Source organism: Henckelia pumila, chromosome 1, assembly GCF_033568475.1.
Source record: "Henckelia pumila isolate YLH828 chromosome 1, ASM3356847v2, whole genome shotgun sequence".
Taxonomy (NCBI): domain Eukaryota; kingdom Viridiplantae; phylum Streptophyta; class Magnoliopsida; order Lamiales; family Gesneriaceae; genus Henckelia; species Henckelia pumila.
In genome coordinates, this window is record NC_133120.1 from 180,014,681 (window position 1) to 180,035,779 (window position 21,099).

General features: G+C 37.1%; 1 protein-coding gene across 1 annotated transcript; it reads left to right on the top strand.

Moving 5' to 3' along the window:
* Positions 1 to 15,722: 15,722 nt before the first annotated feature.
* LOC140889777 (IQ domain-containing protein IQM2-like) lies at positions 15,723 to 19,614 on the top strand. The gene is made up of 8 exons (XM_073297530.1): positions 15,723 to 15,916; positions 16,400 to 16,943; positions 17,039 to 17,104; positions 17,199 to 17,287; positions 17,377 to 17,467; positions 18,206 to 18,445; positions 18,534 to 18,635; positions 18,726 to 19,614. The coding sequence occupies exons 2-8, from the start codon at positions 16,437 to 16,439 to the stop codon at positions 19,404 to 19,406; spliced, it is 1,776 nt and encodes a 591-aa protein (XP_073153631.1). The 5' UTR covers positions 15,723 to 15,916; positions 16,400 to 16,436; the 3' UTR covers positions 19,407 to 19,614.
* The last annotated feature ends 1,485 nt before the right edge of the window (positions 19,615 to 21,099 follow it).

Below are 21,099 nucleotides of genomic sequence, written 5' to 3' on the forward strand. Positions count from 1 at the left end.
GTTAGTAGATGATCCGGGTAAGGTCACTAAATTTATGGTATCAGAGCTTGCATTAGTATTTTTGGGACGTATTTGATATTGGTGAGATTGGTAGGATTAAAAATTGTGATTTCTTGTAGATGACCGATTTAGACAATGGTTACAGTTGCGGCAGTAACGGGCGTTGGAATGAGAATACCCTAAGATATCCCCATAGTCGCTGTCATCGTCACCAGGATGATTGTCAAAGATTCGATTTATTTATGTTCCGATAGTTTGAACCTAAGATGATGATCGAGTATGAGAATTTGGGCGTAGCAATGGATTGGGCAAAATGTGTGGGACACTATTGTCCATCCTGCTTTGACCTGGGAATGCACCTCTGAATATTCTCCACAATAAGTTGGAGATATTGTAATGAAGATCCTGCCTAATCTAACAGTTAATGGACCCCACAATGATGGAAAGATCCGATAGATTGTTAAGGTCTTGTAAATCATGCGAGGAAGAGGTTCTGCCAGAATTCTGCACTGAAGCATAATGGTGGTAGTCAGCAACCTCACGTTCAAGATTAGATGATACTATGGCGATTACGACAGTTGAGTTGTATAGGGTATCATAGACGAAATGTAAAATTTCCGCATTTAGTCAAATTGTAAGTACTGTATTAATTTTGTTGTAACAAGTATTTTTGTTGTATGATCGATCTTTTAATGCACTATAAAATCTCTAAATAAATAAACCCTTTACGCAATTATCTCAAGTGCACGAATCAAATTATAATATAATGTACGAATACGAGTATCGTCTATAAAGACTATATTATAAAATTTTTACTTTAACGCACTCCTTTAGTAACCTTCACGAAATATGAGATTTGTTTCTGCCAAAATAATATAAAGTAAATAATTATTAGAATGCAAAATCAATTAACGCGAAGAACAACTATTCAAATAATTGGAATTCAAATGTTTAATAGTAATGTTGGGATTTATGTTAACCTTTCCTTTAATTAAATTGAATAAATTACCTCAATAATCAATTCATGCTTTTGAAGAGATCCCATATTTTATTAACATATCTTTCAAGTTATGCTAAACTAACTCAACATTCTGAATTAATTAAATTTCTTCAATTATTTATCATAGGTGGTTGCATGAACGTTTTTTGGAATCTTCTAGCTTTCGACCTATTGAACTATCACTATAAACGTGTATCCAATTTCATATGTCTATGTAAATTATAAGTCCATGGACTACATTTTTTCCTATCATGAGATTTTCTTTCGACATAAATCACGACACAAAATATTGAAGAGGTTAGCTACGCTACAACAAACAATGGTTTTAGATCAATACTGCAATCAAACAATTCAAAAGTCGAAAGTAAACATTTATAATTCAAAAGTTAGGGTCGGATCCCCTAAATCCCAACAAAATAACTTTATCTACACATGAAATCCATAAAAATCTAATCAAAACTTAGTATTTGACAATACTAAATACTAATTAAAGAGAAGATGATAAGTTTGAGATAAACGCTGCACCCAAGTTTCTTCGCCTCGGTTGTTCTTCGTCCTTTCTCTTCCTTTCTCACCGCTTTTTATCAAAAGATCCCTTTTTTCAAACCTAATTCTCGGCTATTTTTTTAAGGTCCAAAAGTCTACTAGCTTGATCACGATTATTTAAATAATTTATATGTTTTTATGCATGAACTTTATATATGATTATGTGTAATTTTTTTATGATGACATGTTCTGGCGATGTTTAATGTCTGCATTTAGTATTATGTTTCCAGGTTGGACTTAATTTTGGACTAAGGGACGAGACTAGCCTTCGAACGAGATAAGAAAAAAAAATATTTCATGTTTGCATAAGTTTATGTTGGTGAAATTTTTATTTTTAAGGCAAGTGGAGAAAATTTAAAAGTAAAGGCTTGATATCTAATGGGCTGGCTTGGAAGCCTATTAGTCACAAGCATAGTAATCGTTTAATTCATTCTTTTATTCTTTTGTTTTTCAAAACTGATCGCATACTCTTTCTCCCTCTCCCAAACCCTTTTCACATTCATGCACTGCACCAAGTTTTGATCGATCTCGTCCGTTCGAGGCTAGGAACGACTCAAGGAATAGGTCAAAATCCAACCCACGAAGATCCAGAAAAGTTTTTAATGTTTCAAAACCATAATTCAAGGGTATAGATATTTTCTATAAAAACTCATGTGTTTATGGCAATTTTATGCATGATTTATGAAGAACTCTTGAAGTATGATATTTAGTCGTGAAGCGTGATGCATTCCTGATGTTTTTGGATGAAAAGTTATTGAAGTTTATGGATCTAAGGGTAAAATATCATGATACTTTTGGTGTGAGTATTTTAGATCTAAGTTTTGAATCATGTTGGTTGATATTGATCGTGTTTGGGCAAAACCTTTTTGAGTTTTTAAGTTTTTACATGCCCAGGATCATTGATTTTCAATGGTTATATGGTTTTATATGATAGGAGTCGGAAAAAGACCGAAAGGAGCGAAGAAAATCATGGCTCGCACCCTGCGCCACTGCATGTGTTCACAGGAAGCAGCAGGGCGTGGGTGCGCCCAGTGCAATGCAGGTGCGTCAGTCCAGGGCACACCCATGCCCTGGGTTGTGGCACCCCGCGCTCGATCGGGATTTTCTTCTGCTCGAGCGCACATGGTGCTGCCAAATATTTTTAAAACTTTCATTTGAAGTTCAAAATTCATGCTTATGATCTTTTAAGCTATTTTAAGTGTTTTAAGATGTCTTATGTAAAAAAGTTTCAAATTGGAATGTCCGGGACGGATGGAACGACTCATGTGGATCGATTATGTTATGTATTGCATATGTATATAAATTTTTCCTCATGAAACTTATGTTGATATTGAAAGTCATGAAATTTTATCAAATATGACATGCATGATGGATTCACGAAAGTTTTATGAGCATGGTATGATGAAGTTACGAGATGTATGATGATGAATGTAATGATATGCATGAGAAAGATTTTGATGTTTTATGTGCTTTTGTAGTGGCAATATAGGACTGGTACTCCGGGATGAGCTCCGGAGGGGCCTTTCCAAACTATGGCTCACGAGATAGAATGATACGGGACTGATACTCCGGGATCAGCTCCGGAGGGACCTTTCCAAAGAATGAAAGTTTAAGGGCGGAAGCAATATGCTTGTTGTGCAACGAGAACCTATGATGTTCTCTTATGATGGTTGCCACAAATTCACATATCTCATCACCTCAAATGTTAAATTTTTTTTTATGTTATGTTCATGATGTAGTACTAATTCTTTTAGTTGCAAGTTTCACATGATTTTCAGTATGCATATTTTTGTTGAGTCTTTAGACTCACTATACTTGAATGGTGCAGGTAATAATGATGTCGATGGATTTATTGATGAGCATGGGTCAGAGCATGAAGAGGAGCAAGGGGTCGGACCGGCGGGTGATGCATGAGTGCGATATGTTATGAACAATTTTATTGAGCACCGATTACTTTTATTTTGAGGAATGAAAAACAAGTTTTACACTTTGTGGTTGATTGTCAACTATACTTTAAAGGATATATATATATATATATATATATATATATATATATTTGTTGGTGCGCAAATTGATACTTTTAAATAAAAATTTTATTCCGAAAATTATTTTCCCTAATAATGTAAAGTATGTATGTTTAGTAGTGTTCCCGATTTTTGGGATGTTACAGTTTTTGTCTCCATAGAGTCCCTACTTCTCATCCTTCCTTCTTTAATTTCTGAGAAAAAATTTCCTTTTTAACTTATGCGTATCGTGCCTAGGCACAAGAAAATACCTCCCAGGAGGAAATTGATCTGTGTTGGCCCTTCAAACTTTGATTTGTCTTGCCTAGGCGCAAACAATTACTGCCTAAGCGCGAATCGCTCTTCAACTTTTTCAAAAATTTCCGCCCTTCCGAAAAAAATGAACCGCATAGGCGAGAAGTGTGTGAGTCGCCTTGGGACTCTCCTTCTTCATTGGGTATCTCCAAATCCTTCGGGGGTTCTTGGGATTCCAGGGCCTTTTGCACAGCTGTGTTGATCAGCAGCTCGAGCTACTCAACAAGGAGGATGAAATTCCGCTGAGGAATCTCAAGGGGCGGTTCTTCTTGATGAGTCCCCGAGTCAGTGGTATCCTTTCCTGAAGGATCACCATGAGTTGTTTTTTTGAAAACCATATCCACGCCTATAGACTTGGTTTTCCACAGACGGCGACAATGATTGTCACCCAAGAACAATCGGTATTCGATGGTGGGGGCAACTATCGATTGAAGCCAAGTAATCGGGTAATAAGTGCTTCGCTTGCCTGGGTTCTGCACACACTTTAATAAAAAAAGAAAAGAAAGTCAGTGGGACGCTGAAAGATTTTTTGACGTGACCACTTCGATGCTTAATTCAGCAAAAAAGTGTGTACACGAGAAAATCAGGAAAAATGTAGAGAGTGTGTTTCTTTAGTGATAAGTGAACTCCATGTTTGTATGCGGTATGTATAGGCTTAGGTGTCTATATCTTTCCCGGGATTCTCGGGTTATGACCATGACATGAAATCGTGAGCCACATTTTTTGGTCATGCCGAGTGAGCAGTTATGGGGATACGTGAAAGAGTAGGTGCCCGGTGAGCCAACTTGTGGCTAAGGGCTTTGATGACTCTTTGTATAAACAATCTTTTGTTTAATATAATTTACACTTTTATTAATGGCAATGACTTTATCTTTCTTCATATTTTTATATTGTGATATACTATTGTTGTTTTGATAAAGACCTTGAATATACTATAGTGTATGTAAGATGTGGTAGAACATGGAGATGTCTATCATGAAACACATCTTATAGTCACTGTGTATTCTAAATTGTTCCTAGTCGATTGAGCCGTCCGATAATAAGGATAAGGATCGCTCGAGTTTGAGACTAGCATTTGCGATGCAGAGTACCACGTTTCATTGGTAAGGAACATAGAGATGTTCGAAGCATGCAAATGGATATTCATACGATGAATGATCGAACTACCCTATCCGTACTTTCCAAGTGGTTATCACTTATCGAGTGGATAAAGTCCGCGGTTTTGGTTGTACACCATTAGTCCTTACTACTTGAAACATCATTGAGACTCCATATGCTAGTACTGTGCTTTGACTCGTTTACCGACTCTATTGGGGTCATCAGGTGTCGGGATTGGGTACAGTTACAACACATATAGGAGTCGATGCTTTGTTGTCAAGGATTCACCACATACTTGCGAGTGTGGATATCCTATGCGATCTGAGGAGATATTAGTGTGACGAATCTCTGGCCAGAGTACATGATGTGTTTTAAGAAATGGCTTCTTAGTAACACATGCGATGTCACTATTTGATCTTCAAGATGTATTGCATAGTTATCGAATCTCGAACGACTCTCGATTTACCAATGGTTGTTGATTCGATCGGGATATATGGATGAAGGGACCGTACTGTACGCTAACCAAAATCTATTGGTTCTTGCAGGCACTATCAATGATACCTAGGAAATCATGGGGCGATGTTGCTAGGCGCTCTTACCATGATTCGATGGGCAAGTCGGAAATTGTTGTTCCGAGTCACAAGGAGTTGTGAGCCCACGGCTAGCTGTATCCCTGAACCATTGAGGGTCACACAGAGTAATGGATTTTTAATCCCCGTTGAGATAGTTAAATTTAAAGAGTTAAATTTAATGAACAAAGAAGTTGGACTTCTTATTTAAGAGTAGAGGAGTAAGATTTCCTAAAATGACATAGGGATGGGCATTTTTGGAAACCACTGAATTCGGATTCAGAAAAATTTATCTTGACTTTAAAAGGTGCAGAAATGGTTTCTGTACACATTGGTGAAATCGGTTTATCAATCGGAGTCATGATGAATTTTATATTAATTTCTGAACATGCGGGCTTTGCTTGTCGGGCTTGAACTTATGACTAATGGGCCCTAAGCTGTTAGTGGCCTACATTATAAATAAGTTATTGCAGTACAGAAATTACACACAACAGGTCACAAATTTTCGAAAACCCTAAGTATTTTCTCTAACAGTGGCCGCCCCCCTCCCCTCTGCTCAGGAAAATCCAGCCTGTGAATTTTGAATTACAGTCTGGTTTAACGGATCAAATTCGTTAATTCTCTTCGTAGAAACTTCTGATAGATTTTCTAGTGCAATCTATCAGAGGGATTAAATATCCGTTCGTGGACCTGATTGAAGAACAGTTCGTCCATCAGTTCCAGGGATATACAACAAGAGCAGAGCAATCTGTTGGTGTCCATAATCTCGCTTCGAGATTGGAGGTAAAAATTTATAATTGTTATTTAATTTTTACACACACAATTTAATCGTAAGGTTTTGATACCCATTATGGAATCGTTCCATATAAAATTTTTAAACTTCCGCTGCACCGGGTATCAATCCTGATTGATCTGATCGCCGCGTTCTACAACAGTGGTATCAAAGCCAGGTTGCTCAGATCAAGCGATTAAATTAATCGATTGTACAAAAAATTTTAAGCCTCGGTTTTTGAAACAAAATAAATATTTTAAAAATAAAAAAAAAAATTTCGGGCAAAACCCGGGCAGCGATTGGATCGCTGCCCGGGGGGGGGGGGGGGTCAGCGATGGTCGCTGCCCAGCGCAGCGCTAGGCGTTGCCCGGCCCGAGCCCTTTGGGGCGCGGGCAGCCCGGGAGTGTCCCGGGCGGCCCGCGGAAAAAATTAATTTTTTAATTTTAAAATTAAATTTTAATATGTTAAAATTCTATTTTTGGTCCGATCGAAAATTGTTTTTGATTGGTCCACGAGGCGTCGGATCGAATTGTTCGAGTCCGAAAATTGTAAAATTGATTTTTGGATAAATTTAAATTTTTGGAAAATTTAAATATTTTATCCGTTAAATTGAATTTTGAAATTAATTATTTTTGGTACAATTGATGATAAGATATGATCTTATGGATATATTGAGTAAAATATGTTTTTATGTATAAAATTGGATTTTATAGATAAAATATGATTTTATTTGATAAAATATGATTTTATATGTAAAATAAGATTTTATATATGAAATATGATTTTATCCTTTTAAATTTAAATTGCCATTGCATGTTATCCAATAAATTAATTTTGAATTAAATGTTATTGGATAAGGATGATCGATTGCCATGACCAATTTTGTAGGTGTATGTTAGGAATTTACATTTGTTTTTATTGTTGTTGGATTTATTAATGGGCCTGGTTTATGGCCCAATATGAATTTTCATATGTAATAAAAGTGGGCTTGGTTTATGGCTCGTTCCCACCCCTTAAAAATGTATCCCCTACTTGTCATTGTTATTTATTGTAAATACATTAGATTTAGTGGGAGATGAAGATTTGAAGACGGAGGTGGGCCCAGCAGACAATAAAGACAGAAGAAATGTAAATTGGAAGCACAATGTAATAGGATTGCATTGCATACTGCATATTACCTAGGATTGGACTAAGACTCGTGATTGGCAACCACGGGTCGATTAGAAATGGAATCGATCATCCTATATAATATGTGATATTATTGTTGTATGCATGTTTTAGACAAAATTGTGTGAATCTGGCAAGCATACAAAATTTTAAAAATGATGAGACAAATTTTCAAAATTAAAATCCCTCATTTTAAATATGATTTAAAATTGATATCAAGATAAATAAAGGAAATTTAAATTTGTTTAAATGTTCCTACCTTCCATCAACGATCAATGTATGAGATGCTACCCGCGGATACGGTCCGGCTCATATTATTGGGGGGTCCCGTTCGTCGGAAGGCTGTACATTGGATCGACACATGTTGTAAGTTGGGTGGAACTCCCATGGGATCGGCTCATATTATTGGGGGATCCACATGGCGACCGTCCATCACAACTTAATATTGATGGGTCATCTTGACATGTCACAATAAACGACGTCATATTATTGGGCCCTTATTGGACATGAGGTAAAAACGTGGAGGTTGCTTTGGAAGCAATTGGGCTCTACCTTTTGAAAATTATGGTTGGCTGATATTATTCGGGACCATAGTTTGTCAATTGGACTCCATGTTCTCACTAAGGAAAACAGTTTCCTGTTTTCACTAGAGGGTAGTGAAATCGTTAAAATAGTGGGAGTGAGATTCATAAAATAAATTTTGCCTATTTTATGTCTTAGTAAATTAATTAAACAATCACTGATATTTGTCTGTTTCTTTTCAGTATTTCATAAAGATGAATTCGCATAATCCACTTTTCTCGATCCTCGAACAAAATAAATTGACTGGCGCAAACTATACGGAATGGTTCCGTAAGTTGAAGATTGTCTTGACTTCGGAGAAGATGCTCTACGTGTTAGAAAAATCTCCTCCGAAGGAAGCACCAGCTGACATAAGTCCGGAAGAGTTAGCCAAACTTGATACATGGTGGGACCATGATATCAAGGCCAAATGCTATATGCAAGCCTCGATGTCTGATGAACTCCAGAGGCGATTTGAGGACACCGTGAATGCTGCTGACATTCACGTACAACTCAAGGAACTTTTTAGGGCTCAATCGAGGGCTGAAAGGTTCGCTACTGTAAAGGAGCTAATGACATGTCGCATGCGTGAAGGGACTTCGGTCCGTGATCATGGGGTACGAGTGATTTGGCTCATACAGAAGTTGGTAACCCTTGATTTGGTGTTGGAGCATGAACTCAACGTGGACTTACTACTTCTATCTCTTCCTTCTTCGTTTGACGGATTTGTGGTGAATTTCAATATGAACAAGATAGAGGCCTCCCTTGAAGAGATGGTCAATATGCTTGTGACATATGAATCCACTTTAAAGAAGGATAAACCGGCTTTCTTGGTGGGCTCCTCTTCTTCTGCTAAGAAGGGGCCAAGTACAAAGGGTAAGAAACGTTCTGCCCCACCCAAGAAAATCGAACCCGAGAAGAAGTACAAGACAAAGGCTTCAAACATGGAAAAATCCAAGGATGTTTGCCATTACTGCAAGAAGCCCGGTCATTGGAAGCGTAACTGCAAGGAATATCTAGAGCAGTTGCGAACTGCGAAGGGTATGTTCTATATTGAAATAAATGTTTCACTTAATACTACTTCTTGGGTATTGGATACCGGATGTGGATCTCACATTTGCAATGGTTTGCAGGTGATGACAAGAAATCGCAGGCTTAGAATGGGTGAGACCCAGCTGAGGCTCGGAAATGGTTCCAGAGTTGAAGCTAAAGCTGTGGGAGATATTTATTTAATTTTGCAGAACGGTTTTAAGTTACTTTTGAGAGATATTTTATTTGTTCCGGATTTGATTAAAAACATTATTTCTGTTTCTATGCTTGATAGAGATGGTTATTCTTGCAATTTTGTGAATGGAATTTGCAATATTTACAAGAATGAATGTTTGATTGGAAATGGACAACTTGAAAATGATCTATATAACTTAAAACTAAAAGACGTTCCAATAAATTATGTTGATAAACCGGCAACAACAAACAAAAGGAAAATCGATAACCAAAACCCGGCAAACCTTTGGCATGCTAGGCTAGGTCATATTTCCTCAAGGAGGATGAACAAGCTAGTGGGAGAGGGCATGTTTGATATGTCTGATATTAACTCTCTACCTACTTGTGAATCCTGCCTGAAAGGAAAAATGACTAAATCTCCTTTTAAGGGGAAACCTGAGCGTAGGCAAAATCTGTTGGATTTGATCCATACAGATGTTTGTGGTCCATTTAGAGTTGGTACTCAATATGGCCACACCTACTTCATTACCTTTACTGATGATTATTCTAGGTATGGGTATTTATATTTAATGAAATATAAGTCTGAAGCATTTGAAAAGTTCAAAGAATTCAAGGCTGAAGTAGAAAACAAGCTAGGTAAAAGTATTAAAGCACTTCGATCGGATCGAGGTGGAGAATACTTAAGTACCGAGTTTTTGGACTATCTAAAAGAGAATGGGATTCTCTCTCAGTGGACTCCTCCTATGACACCACAGCTGAATGGTGTATCGGAGCGTCGTAATCGAACTTTGTTGGACATGGTTCGATCCATGATGAGCTTCACTGAGCTTCCACCTTCGTTTTGGGGCTATGCGCTTGAAACGGCGGTATTATTGTTGAACAACGTCCACACTAAAGCGGTGGACAAAACACCATACGAGTTATGGAATGGCAAAGCTCCTAAGTATTCGTACTTGAGGATTTGGGGATGTCCTGCTTACGTGAAGCAGACAGTGGGAGATAAGTTGGATAGTCGATCCACCTTATGTTATTTTGTAGGGTATCCGAAGAATTCAATCGGATATTATTTCTATTATCCTGCTGAAACAAAGGTGTTTTTTTCAAGGAATGCCACCTTCTTGGAGAAGGAGTTCTTATTGGATAAGAAAGGCGAGATGATGGAACTCGAAGAAATTCGAGAAGAACCCGAAATACAAAATAACGATCCTACACCTCAGGAACCATTGATAGACACGCCTGTACCTAGAAGATCCGAGAGGACTTCTAGACCTCCTATTCGATATGGTCTTCTTCTTGAAGGGGATCAAGATGGACCCGATATTGGATGTGATCCAAGAAACTTCAAGGAAGCAATTTCTGATGCGGATTCAAATTTATGGCTTGAAGCTATGCAGTCGGAAATAGATTCGATGCATACAAACCAAGTTTGGTCTTTAGTAGATCCTCCCGATGGAATTGTTCCAATAGGGTGTAAATGGATCTACAAGAGAAAGCTTGGGCCTGATGGTAAGGTATTGACCTACAAGGCGCGATTGGTGGCGAAAAGTTATACTCAAAGACAAGGAGTTGACTATGATGAAACCTTTTCACCAGTTGCAATGTTCAAGTCCATAAGAATCCTTATTTCCATAGCTGCTTGTTATGACTATGAGATATGGCAAATGGATGTGAAGACTGCTTTTCTTAATGGAGACATTAAGGAAGAAATCTATATGAAGCAGCCTGAGGGGTACACATCCATGGAAAGCGAGCATAATGTATGCAAGCTTCAGAGATCAATTTATGGTCTAAAACAAGCATCAAGAAGTTGAAACCAGAAATTTGATGAAACAATAAAGGATTTTGGTTTCATCAAGAACCCGGAGAAACCATGCGTGTACAAGAAAGTAGTTAAGGATGCTGTGACATTCTTAGTACTTTATGTTGATGACATCCTACTCATTGGGAATGACGTAGGGATGTTGCAGTCAACAAAGATATGGTTATCAGGTAGATTCTCGATGAAGGATTTGGGTGAGGCATCCTATATTCTAGGGATACAGATCTATAGAGATAGATCTAAGAGAATGATAGGACTCACTCAATCAACCTACATCGACACCATATTGAAACGGTTTTCAATGGATGGGTCCAAGAGAGGACATCTACCCATGTGTCATGGAGTTTCTCTATCCAAGTCTATGTGTCCCAAGACGGATGAAGAGATAGAGAAAATGACACATGTACCATATGCGTCAGCCATAGGTAGTATCATGTATGGGATGATATCTACCAGACCGGATGTAGCATTTGCTCTGAGTGTCACGAGCAGATATAAAGCTAATCCCAGTCAAATGCATTGGAAAGCCGTGAAGGACATTCTTAAGTACTTACAAAGGACTAAGAATATGTTCATGATATATGGAGGAAGAGAACTAAAATTGGAAGGCTATACCGACTCTTGCTTCCAAAGTGACGTGGATGACTCGAAGTCAACCTCTGGATTTGTGTTCATGCTCAATGGCGATGCTGTCTCTTGGAAGAGTTCCAAGCAGGATACCACAGCGGATTCCACCACTGAGGCAGAATACATTGCAGCATCAGCTGCTGCTAAAGAGGCCGTTTGGATGAGGAATTTCGTCCAAGAGTTGGGCGTCATTCCTGAAGTTGTTGGTCCAGTCCCGATGTACTGTGACAACACGGGTGCCGTTGCTCAGGCAAAGGAACCAAGGTCTCATCAAAAATCCAAACACGTACTGAGGAAATACCACATCATCCGGGAGATTGTGGAAAGAGGAGACATCACTGTCGAAAGAGTGGCCTCTGCAGACAATATCGCTGATCCACTTACTAAGCCCTTGCCAGGACCATTATTTGACAAACATCGCGAAGCAATGGGTCTACGTAGTATGACTAGTTGGCTTTAGGGCAAGTGGGAGATTGAAAGAGTAGGTGCCCGGTGAGCCAACTTGTGGCTAAGGGCTTTGATGACTCTTTGTATAAACAATCTTTTGTTTAATATAATTTACACTTTTATTAATGGCAATGACTTTATCTTTCTTCATATTGTTATATTGTGATATACTATTGTTGTTTTGATAAAGACCTTGAATATACTATAGTGTATGTAAGATGTGGTAGAACATGGAGATGTCTATCATGAAACACATCTTATAGTCACTGTGTATTCTAAATTGTTCCTAGTCGATTGAGCCGTCCGATAATAAGGATAAGGATCGCTCGAGTTTGAGACTAGCATTTGCGATGCAGAGTACCACGTTTCATTGGTAAGGAATATAGAGATGTTCGAAGCATGCAAATGAATATTCATACGATGAATGATCGAACTACCCTATCCGGACTTTCCAAGTGGTTATCACTTATCGAGTGGATAAAGTCCGCGGTTTTGGTTGTACACCATTAGTCCTTACTACTTGAAACATCATTGAGACTCCATATGCTAGTACTGTGCTTTAACTCGTTTACCGACTCTATTGGGGTCATCAGGTGTCGGGATTGGGTACAATTACAACACATATAGGAGTCGATGCTTTGTTGTCAAGGATTCACCACATACTTGCGAGTGTGGATATCCTATGCGATCTGAGGAGATATTAGTGTGACGAATCTCTGGCCAGAGTACATGATGTGTTTTAAGAAATGGTTTCTTAGTAACACATGCGATGTCACTATTTGATCTTCAAGATGTATTGCATAGTTATCGAATCTCGAACGACTCTCGATTTACCAATGGTTGTTGATTCGATCGGGATATATGGATGAAGGGACCGTACTGTACGCTAACCAAAATCTATTGGTTCTTGCAGGCACTATCAGTGATACCTAGGGAATCATGGGGCGATGTTGCTAGGCGCTCTTACCATGATTCGATGGGCAAGTCGGAAATTGTTGTTCCGAGTCACAAGGAGTTGTGAGCCCACGGCTAGCTGTATCCCTGAACCATTGAGGGTCACACAGAGTAATGGATTTTTAATCCCCGTTGAGATAGTTAAATTTAAAGAGTTAAATTTAATGAACAAAGAAGTTGGACTTCTTATTTAAGAGTAGAGGAGTAAGATTTCCTAAAATGACATAGGGATGGGCATTTTTGGAAACCACTGAATTCGGATTCAGAAAAATTTATCTTGACTTTAAAAGGTGCAGAAATGGTTTCTGTACACATTGGTGAAATCGGTTTATCAATCGGAGTCATGATGAATTTTATATTAATTTCTGAACATGCGGGCTTTGCTTGTCGGGCTTGAACTTATGACTAATGGGCCATAAGCTGTTAGTGGCCTACATTATAAATAAGTTATTACAGTACAGAAATTACACACAACAGGTCACAAATTTTCGAAAACCCTAAGTATTTTCTCTAACAGTGGCCGCCCCCCTCCCCTCTGCTCAGGAAAATCCAGCCTGTGAATTTTGAATTACAGTCTGGTTTAACGGATCAAATTCGTTAATTATCTTCGTAGAAACTTCTGATAGATTTTCTAGTGCAATCTATCAGAGGGATTAAATATCCGTTCGTGGACCTGATTGAAGAACAGTTCGTTCATCAGTTCCAGGGATATACAACAAGAGCAGAGCAATCTGTTGGTGTCCATAATCTCGCTTCGAGATTGGAGGTAAAAATTTATAATTGTTATTTAATTTTTACACACACAATTTAGTCGTAAGGTTTTGATACCCATTATGGAATCGTTCCATATAAAATTTTTAAACTTCCGCTGCACCGGGTATCAATCCTGATTGATCTGATCGCCGCGTTCTCCAACAATACGTGCCCCTGAAATATGGGTGAGAACGACTCACGATCTCTTGACTCAATTTTTCCATCCGAACAATTCTACTCCGAGCTACCATTCTTCCCTGCTACTCCTGCCCGCTTCTTTCCACTATGCCAGAGTTCCCGAGGTCTCTTCTAGGAGATATTTGTCCCCTATCTATATTCCTCTTCTCTCTAGAGCCCACATACTTGACCCAAGTCCGATGATAGTCGTTTGAGCTTCCGGGATATCCAGAAATAACAGTAAAAAAAAGTGATGAAAAACTTATCCCACGAATTTATTTGGAAAGCTGCCACATAAGTTTCAAAAGTTTGATTTTCTAAAATAAAAATTCACCTAACATACAATATTATGTTACAATATTATATGAGGTGGGATGTTTTTCATTGTAAAACACAAATATCATAAGAGGTTATCTTACAAATATTATGAGATGAAACTTTGACACGACCGAATAATGAAAAGAAAATTTTTTTTTTGTCAAAAGTATTAATTTTTACTACTAACATGAATGAGGTCGCCAATTATTACGAGTATAGATTCATGAGATCGTATCACAAGAGACATACTCAATAAATCATTGACTTGATACTTACGTTTGTATTTTACATACATGTGTGCTCTATTTTCTAGTAATTCGATTTTGATTTACGGATAAAAAAACAAATTCCAACGTTTTGGATTAACTTTAGTTCCCTCGGAGAAATTATATGTGTGTTATGTGTATGTCCAATATGTGTGTACTCTCATTTTTCAGTAATATATATTCAAATTTTGGATTTATCGATTAAAAAAAAAAACTATTTTCGAACACCCAGCATTAATTTTAGTCCCCTTGGGATAATTTTACTAATTGATTGCTGTTTATTAAAGTGAGTAACAAATGTCCAACCTTTTCACATTACGTCACGCAGTCATTAATAGTTATTCGTTAATTAATTAATACGTGTAACAGAAGCTCCTATTGGTTAAATTGAGAAATTTAATTACTAAATTTGATTTGAATCTTTATTTTATTTTTTGAAAGTTACATCATTACATTACTGTGTGTATAAAATCAAAAGTCAATGAGAATATGGTGTTAATTATATTGCCTTTAATAACTTTATAAATATATATATATATATATATATATAAATCGAAAAATATCAATATACATAATTTTGATATAATAAACACACATTATTAGCATTTATATGAGTACCATTGAGACGATGTTTTGCACATTCAATAAATAGATGTCACTTCAATCGACTTTATAAATTTTAGGATATATATGCTAAATTTAAATCTCGTGGATATTTGGTGTGTTTTAAAATTTCACAAATATCTCTGGTATCTTTATCAAAAAATAAAATAATGTTACAAATCGAATTAGAGACCTGTCTGCTACTTCTTATTCATTTTTACTTTCAAATTATTATTTCAATTTCTCACTCAAATTTAAAACAATCAGTCTTGATTAACGTGTTTTTTTTATAAAAAAAAATTAATTTTTTTAATATATCATACAAGGCGTATATTTCGACAGCTAGTCGGAAGACTGATTTACCCTTTAAAATCCTACTCTTTTTTAAAATTTATTTCTTCAAATCGATAAATAATAAAAAATAATAAATATAGTCAAAAAAGGAAATAGGAAAGAAAAAAAAGGCTGCATTCCAATTTCCACGTAGTTCTCACTCTCTTTGATGTTTCTCTCTCTGCAACTCTGTCTCCCATATGCATCTCTCTATAATAACTAGCATTCAATGCACAATACATTACGTTATTTAATTTGATCTTCTTCCCATATTCGTCTCACTGAATTCCCCCATATAATCCATGAATTTCTCGTCGATTAAATCTTCCTCTATCCAGGATTTCTAACAAGGATTCGCATCGCGGTAAAAAAAATTCTGAATCCTTTTCTTTTCCTCTGTTTATCTGTGTCAATGATCACTTTCACCCAGGCCCACTCCTTATTTGATGTTAAATGTCTACGTTTGACGAGATATTCGGAGATTTTTATGTTCACTGGTGTATATGTTTTCTGGGTTTTGTTATTGCTGTTCAAATCTTTTGGTGTTTTTGAGTGTCATTCCTTCGAATAGTTTGTGTATTTTATGCTCTTAGCTTGTTTGGCATGGTCAAGCTTCAATGATTGGTCACAGAAAACAATGGATTGAATCCGGTTTTGGCGAATATTGGATCTTGGACGTCGAACTGCTTTATTGTCTTCTTTTCTTCCATTTTTAGGAACAATGGTGATGATCGTAATTATATCTATGATTATAATTGTTCTTCATATGTGACTTTAATGAAGTTTAATATAGACTGATGCATAAAGTAATTAGGTTTCTGTATTTATGTTGATTTCTTGAATGCAGCACTATTGAAAAAGTTTTGTTTGTCTCAAGAAATTGCATGGGGGTATCTTGGTCATGCCCGCTTGGCATATATCGTGATCTAGAGAATGCTATCGAATCGGTCTTCCGGAAATCGATTAACCTTGGGGACGATGCTGAGAGGACTCCCATCCGAGCTGTAAGTTTCGAGGACGAACATGAAGTTTTGCCATCATTTGGCTCTGGAAAACTTTTGGTGGAAGGATCTTCTAAAAATATATCAAAGATTACGCGAACAATGATATATTCAAAAGTTCCAGAAGACGATAATGATATATGTCAAAATATTTCGCCACTCGGGGATCCAAGCAGCCCCAAACATGTGGCTGCTGTAAAGTTACAGAAGGTTTACAAGAGCTTCCGAACGAGAAGAAAGTTGGCAGATTGTGCAGTTCTTGTCGAGCAAAGTTGGTGGAAGGTTTTAGATTTCGCTGAACTCAAGCACAGTTCGGTTTCTTTCTTTGATCTTGAGAAACATGAGACTGCTATTTCACGGTGGTCAAGAGCAAGAACAAGGGCTGCTAAGGTAAGCTTTCAATTAAAACATACATAAGCGTCCACAAAATATACTTTTTCTAATTTTCATTCATAAACTTATGCGATTCATCTTACCGATTCCAGGTTGGAAAAGGATTGTCAAAGAATGGGAAAGCTCAGAAACTTGCCTTACAACATTGGCTTGAAGCTGTAAGTGAATCAATTATCTCTTCTGTCTTTTAAAAACTTATATCAAACTGAAAAATATACTGATTTAACTGAATTGGTAATTGGTATCGAGCAGATTGATCCAAGGCACCGCTATGGGCACAATCTACATTTCTATTATGTGAAGTGGTTGAATTCTCAAAGTAAAGAGCCCTTCTTCTACTGGTAATTATCTTTTAAACTTCCATAAACTATTATTCAAGAGGCTGGCCTTCAATGTTATTGTATTTTCTAAACGATGTAATTTCTTTCAGGCTAGACATAGGAGAAGGTAAAGAGCTCAATCTCATGGAGAAGTGCCCTCGGTCAAAGCTTCAGCAACAGTGTATTAAGTATCTTGGTCCAGTGCGTCCTTCATCTTCTTAAATTTTTTAATTTTGACAGAGCAGCCTGTGTAGAATTTAAAAAGTAGTAGAAATCTAGCAAAAATACACGAAACACAGCACGGAATTTACATAAGTTGGTTCTCAACCAATATATCTATGATGCAATGCTCAGATACATAAAACTCTATTAATTTCTCTTCATTTAGAAGACAATGATCACCTTTTTTAAGGGCCTTAAATTTTGTGATACTGTGTCCAAAAAGTTCTCTTAATGTAGTTGGAAAAACATCCCGAAACTTTGTAAGTGTTGAGACGTTGGGAGCTCCGCAAAGCCATTTTGTTTAATCGGATCTATGGAGGAGTTGGGAAATGAGTCTTTAGGTAAGAGCTGTAGCTTAATGAGAAAAAATTAAACTATGGGCGAAGAACTTACAAGCGTTTGTGGTTAATAAGGAAACAGATTTAAATTTAAATAATTATTTTGCAGATTAAGGAAACCTTGATTTTGTTTCTTCTAGATTTTCTCCTTAAAATATAGAATTTTCTTGGTTGTTCATACTGTCAAGAGCTCTGTTCAGTAAATTTTAATAGTTCCATCTAAGACAAGCTGTATGTGACATTAAGATTTGATTATGGTTTCTGCTGGTAAATAAAATTCTAAACAAAATATTTTTGTGGTTTTTAAAGTTCTGTTATACTTGTTATGCCATTTGTGGAGAATACTTGCACTGATAGTGTTGTAAATCTTATGCTGTAGATGGAAAGAAAGGCTTATGAAGTTGCAGTGGAGGATGGATATCTCTTATATAGGGAAACCGGAGAGCTTCTTGATACCACTCGAGATCCAACCGGTGCAAAGTGGATATTTGTGCTCAGCACCTCCAGGACCTTATATGTAGGGAAGAAAAAGAAGGGCTCATTCCAGCACTCGAGTTTCTTGGCTGGAGGAGCTACTTTGGCAGCTGGGAGAATAGTTGCTGAAAGAGGCATCTTAAAGGTACCACTACAGCGTGTAACCTTCATGAATCACATTTACCCGTTTTTAAATGTTAATTGACTACTATGTTTTCGTTTGTATTTTTCAGGCCATCTGGCCTCACAGTGGTCATTATCGTCCAACCCCTGAAAACTTCCTTGACTTCATATCATTTCTCAGAGAAAGCAACCTTGATCTCACTGATGTCAAGGTAAAATCTTACTTTGTTTCTTTCATGTTCCATGACTGGAAATCATAAACCTGTATATGTATGCAATAATCTTAATATCATGATATGCAGCTTGATTCTACAGATGACGAGGAAGAAGATTCTATAGGCAAGAAGGACTTGAAAAGTAACTCTTCTGAAGATGACTTGGATGAATCAGATCATATGAAAGGCAATAGTTACAAGCATATTTCAGGTGCAAAGGAGATACCTGGTACATCTGGTGCCTTGATTAGGAAGCCAACCTCTCTTTTGATTCCAAGTAAACACGACGTGATAGAGACTTTCGAGAGAAAAACCGAAACTACACAGCCAAATAATGGCCATTCCCAACTAGAATCGCCTATTGATGGCAATGAAGACTCAGAAGAGCGATTCAACAGCAATCTTGAAAAGGCTGATACTTCAAAAGATCAACATCTTACAAAAGAGGGGGGCGTTCCCGAGCAAATCATTTTGCAAAGAATAAACTCACACAGAGAAACAAAGTCCTACCAACTGGGGAAGCAATTATCTTGCAAGTGGAGTACCGGAGCTGGACCTCGAATCGGATGCTTGAGAGACTACCCATCCGAGCTCCAATCTCATGCTTTAGAGCATGTGAATTTATCCCCAAGAAGTGAACGTTGCTTAAGATTTGATTTCTGGTCGAGGGCATCTACACCAACAGGCAGCATTCTTTCTCGTAGTGACAGCCATTGTTTGAGAACACAGTCCTTACCTGTAAATGGTCCTGCTGACTCGAGTTGCTAAACCGTATGCGGTAGTTTGGTTCAGGAGAAATTCAACTTTCCCTCGGTCCCCAAGTTATAGCTTATTCTTTGGTTCATTCATTCTTTCTTTCCTATTTTTTCATAGAAAAAATAGTTTAGGAATTGGTGAGGCTATTCTTGTATTTAACCATGTAACCCCCCCATCTTGTCTACAAGCAAGGTGAGGATCACTGCTAAAGATTTTTGGGTTATCATAGCCACTTTTATGCAATCGGAAGATGCTTTTTTGTTTCGATGATTGTTTGCGTGCTACTTTTTTGTAGGAAAAATTCAGTTTTATAATGTTTGAAAACTAATTTGAGCGGGACACTGAGTTTAATATCAAATATTTTGGTTATCAAAAGCAATCCGTGTCATGAGTGGATTATCACAGGATAATTATTTACATTGTCACTGAAGGAATTAACATCCAAAATTAACTGTTTGCAAGCGCTGTGACATTTTTGGCCCCGTTTGGTAGAGAGATGAGATAACTCTTAAATTAGAATATTGAATGATAAATGGTGGATAAGGGAAGATAAGTATATATTTTATAGTTTTTTTTTTATGTTTGATATGATTTTTAAAAGTGGGATAAGTTAGTACAAATAACATAGATTAACCAAAATGCCCTCATTTCTCTCTCAATCATTTTTCTCTCAATCATTTCATTATTTATAGTGAGGGCTAGTTTTGTAAAGTATGTTTATAATCCATGTGGATAAATATAATCAATGGTAGAATGATTGGATGGTTTTTCAATGTGCTATATAACTTTTAATCAATCTTGGTGTTTATCTAAGATCAATAATTACTTCAAACATGATATTGCAAAACAATCAAAAAATGATCAAACATATCAAACAGGGCCGTTAAATGAGTGGGGTGTTGAGTCACCCTACATGGAAAATATAATCATCTTCAAACCAACTTATTCCAGCCAAATATGGATACCTGGGTTCGGCCACATGAGGCACCCATGTCTTTGGTTCTATGTATAGTGGGTTCGATCAATCAAAGCACCCAACGTGCGTCGCCCTCCGGTCAATCGGGCTAGGATAGAGGCCAATGATAGACAATAACTCACCACGAACGCACCATACAACTCCTCCGATGAAAATTAAAATAAAAAATTATCGTTAACCACCACAAGAAATGTTTAAGTCGGTGGAGTACGTAAACTCTTGTCCAAAAATCAGGAGTTCGATTTTCCATACCAACGCTTTCTTCAACTATTCTGTCGCACATGGTTTGAATAGTTAACCATATCCGATCCCAAAATTGCGATATTTCACTCGCTAACTTATACTTTCATTTAAACCAGGGCAAACATTTATATATATATATATATATATATATATATATATATTCGGAAACCAGTGTCGGGTTTAAGCACATCACCGAACACATTCGGATGAACCATGAAACAACTTAGATAATCATGCAAGAAATATATAAATATGAGAAGTTGGAACAACTGATAAAATTGAAGCTAATAATGACCATCAGTACCCCTCGCTTCAACTTGCTATGTCTAACCTGGTACCCTGTTTTTTTTCCGCAAAAATTGGAGAAGTGATCTGTTTCAATCATGAAGCCCGTTGCCTCAATTGCTGCACGACATCCAGTTCTTACCTTCCAGACTTCTGAAATTGAAGCTGTTTGAATTTTACCGTACAGTTATTTGCGATTTG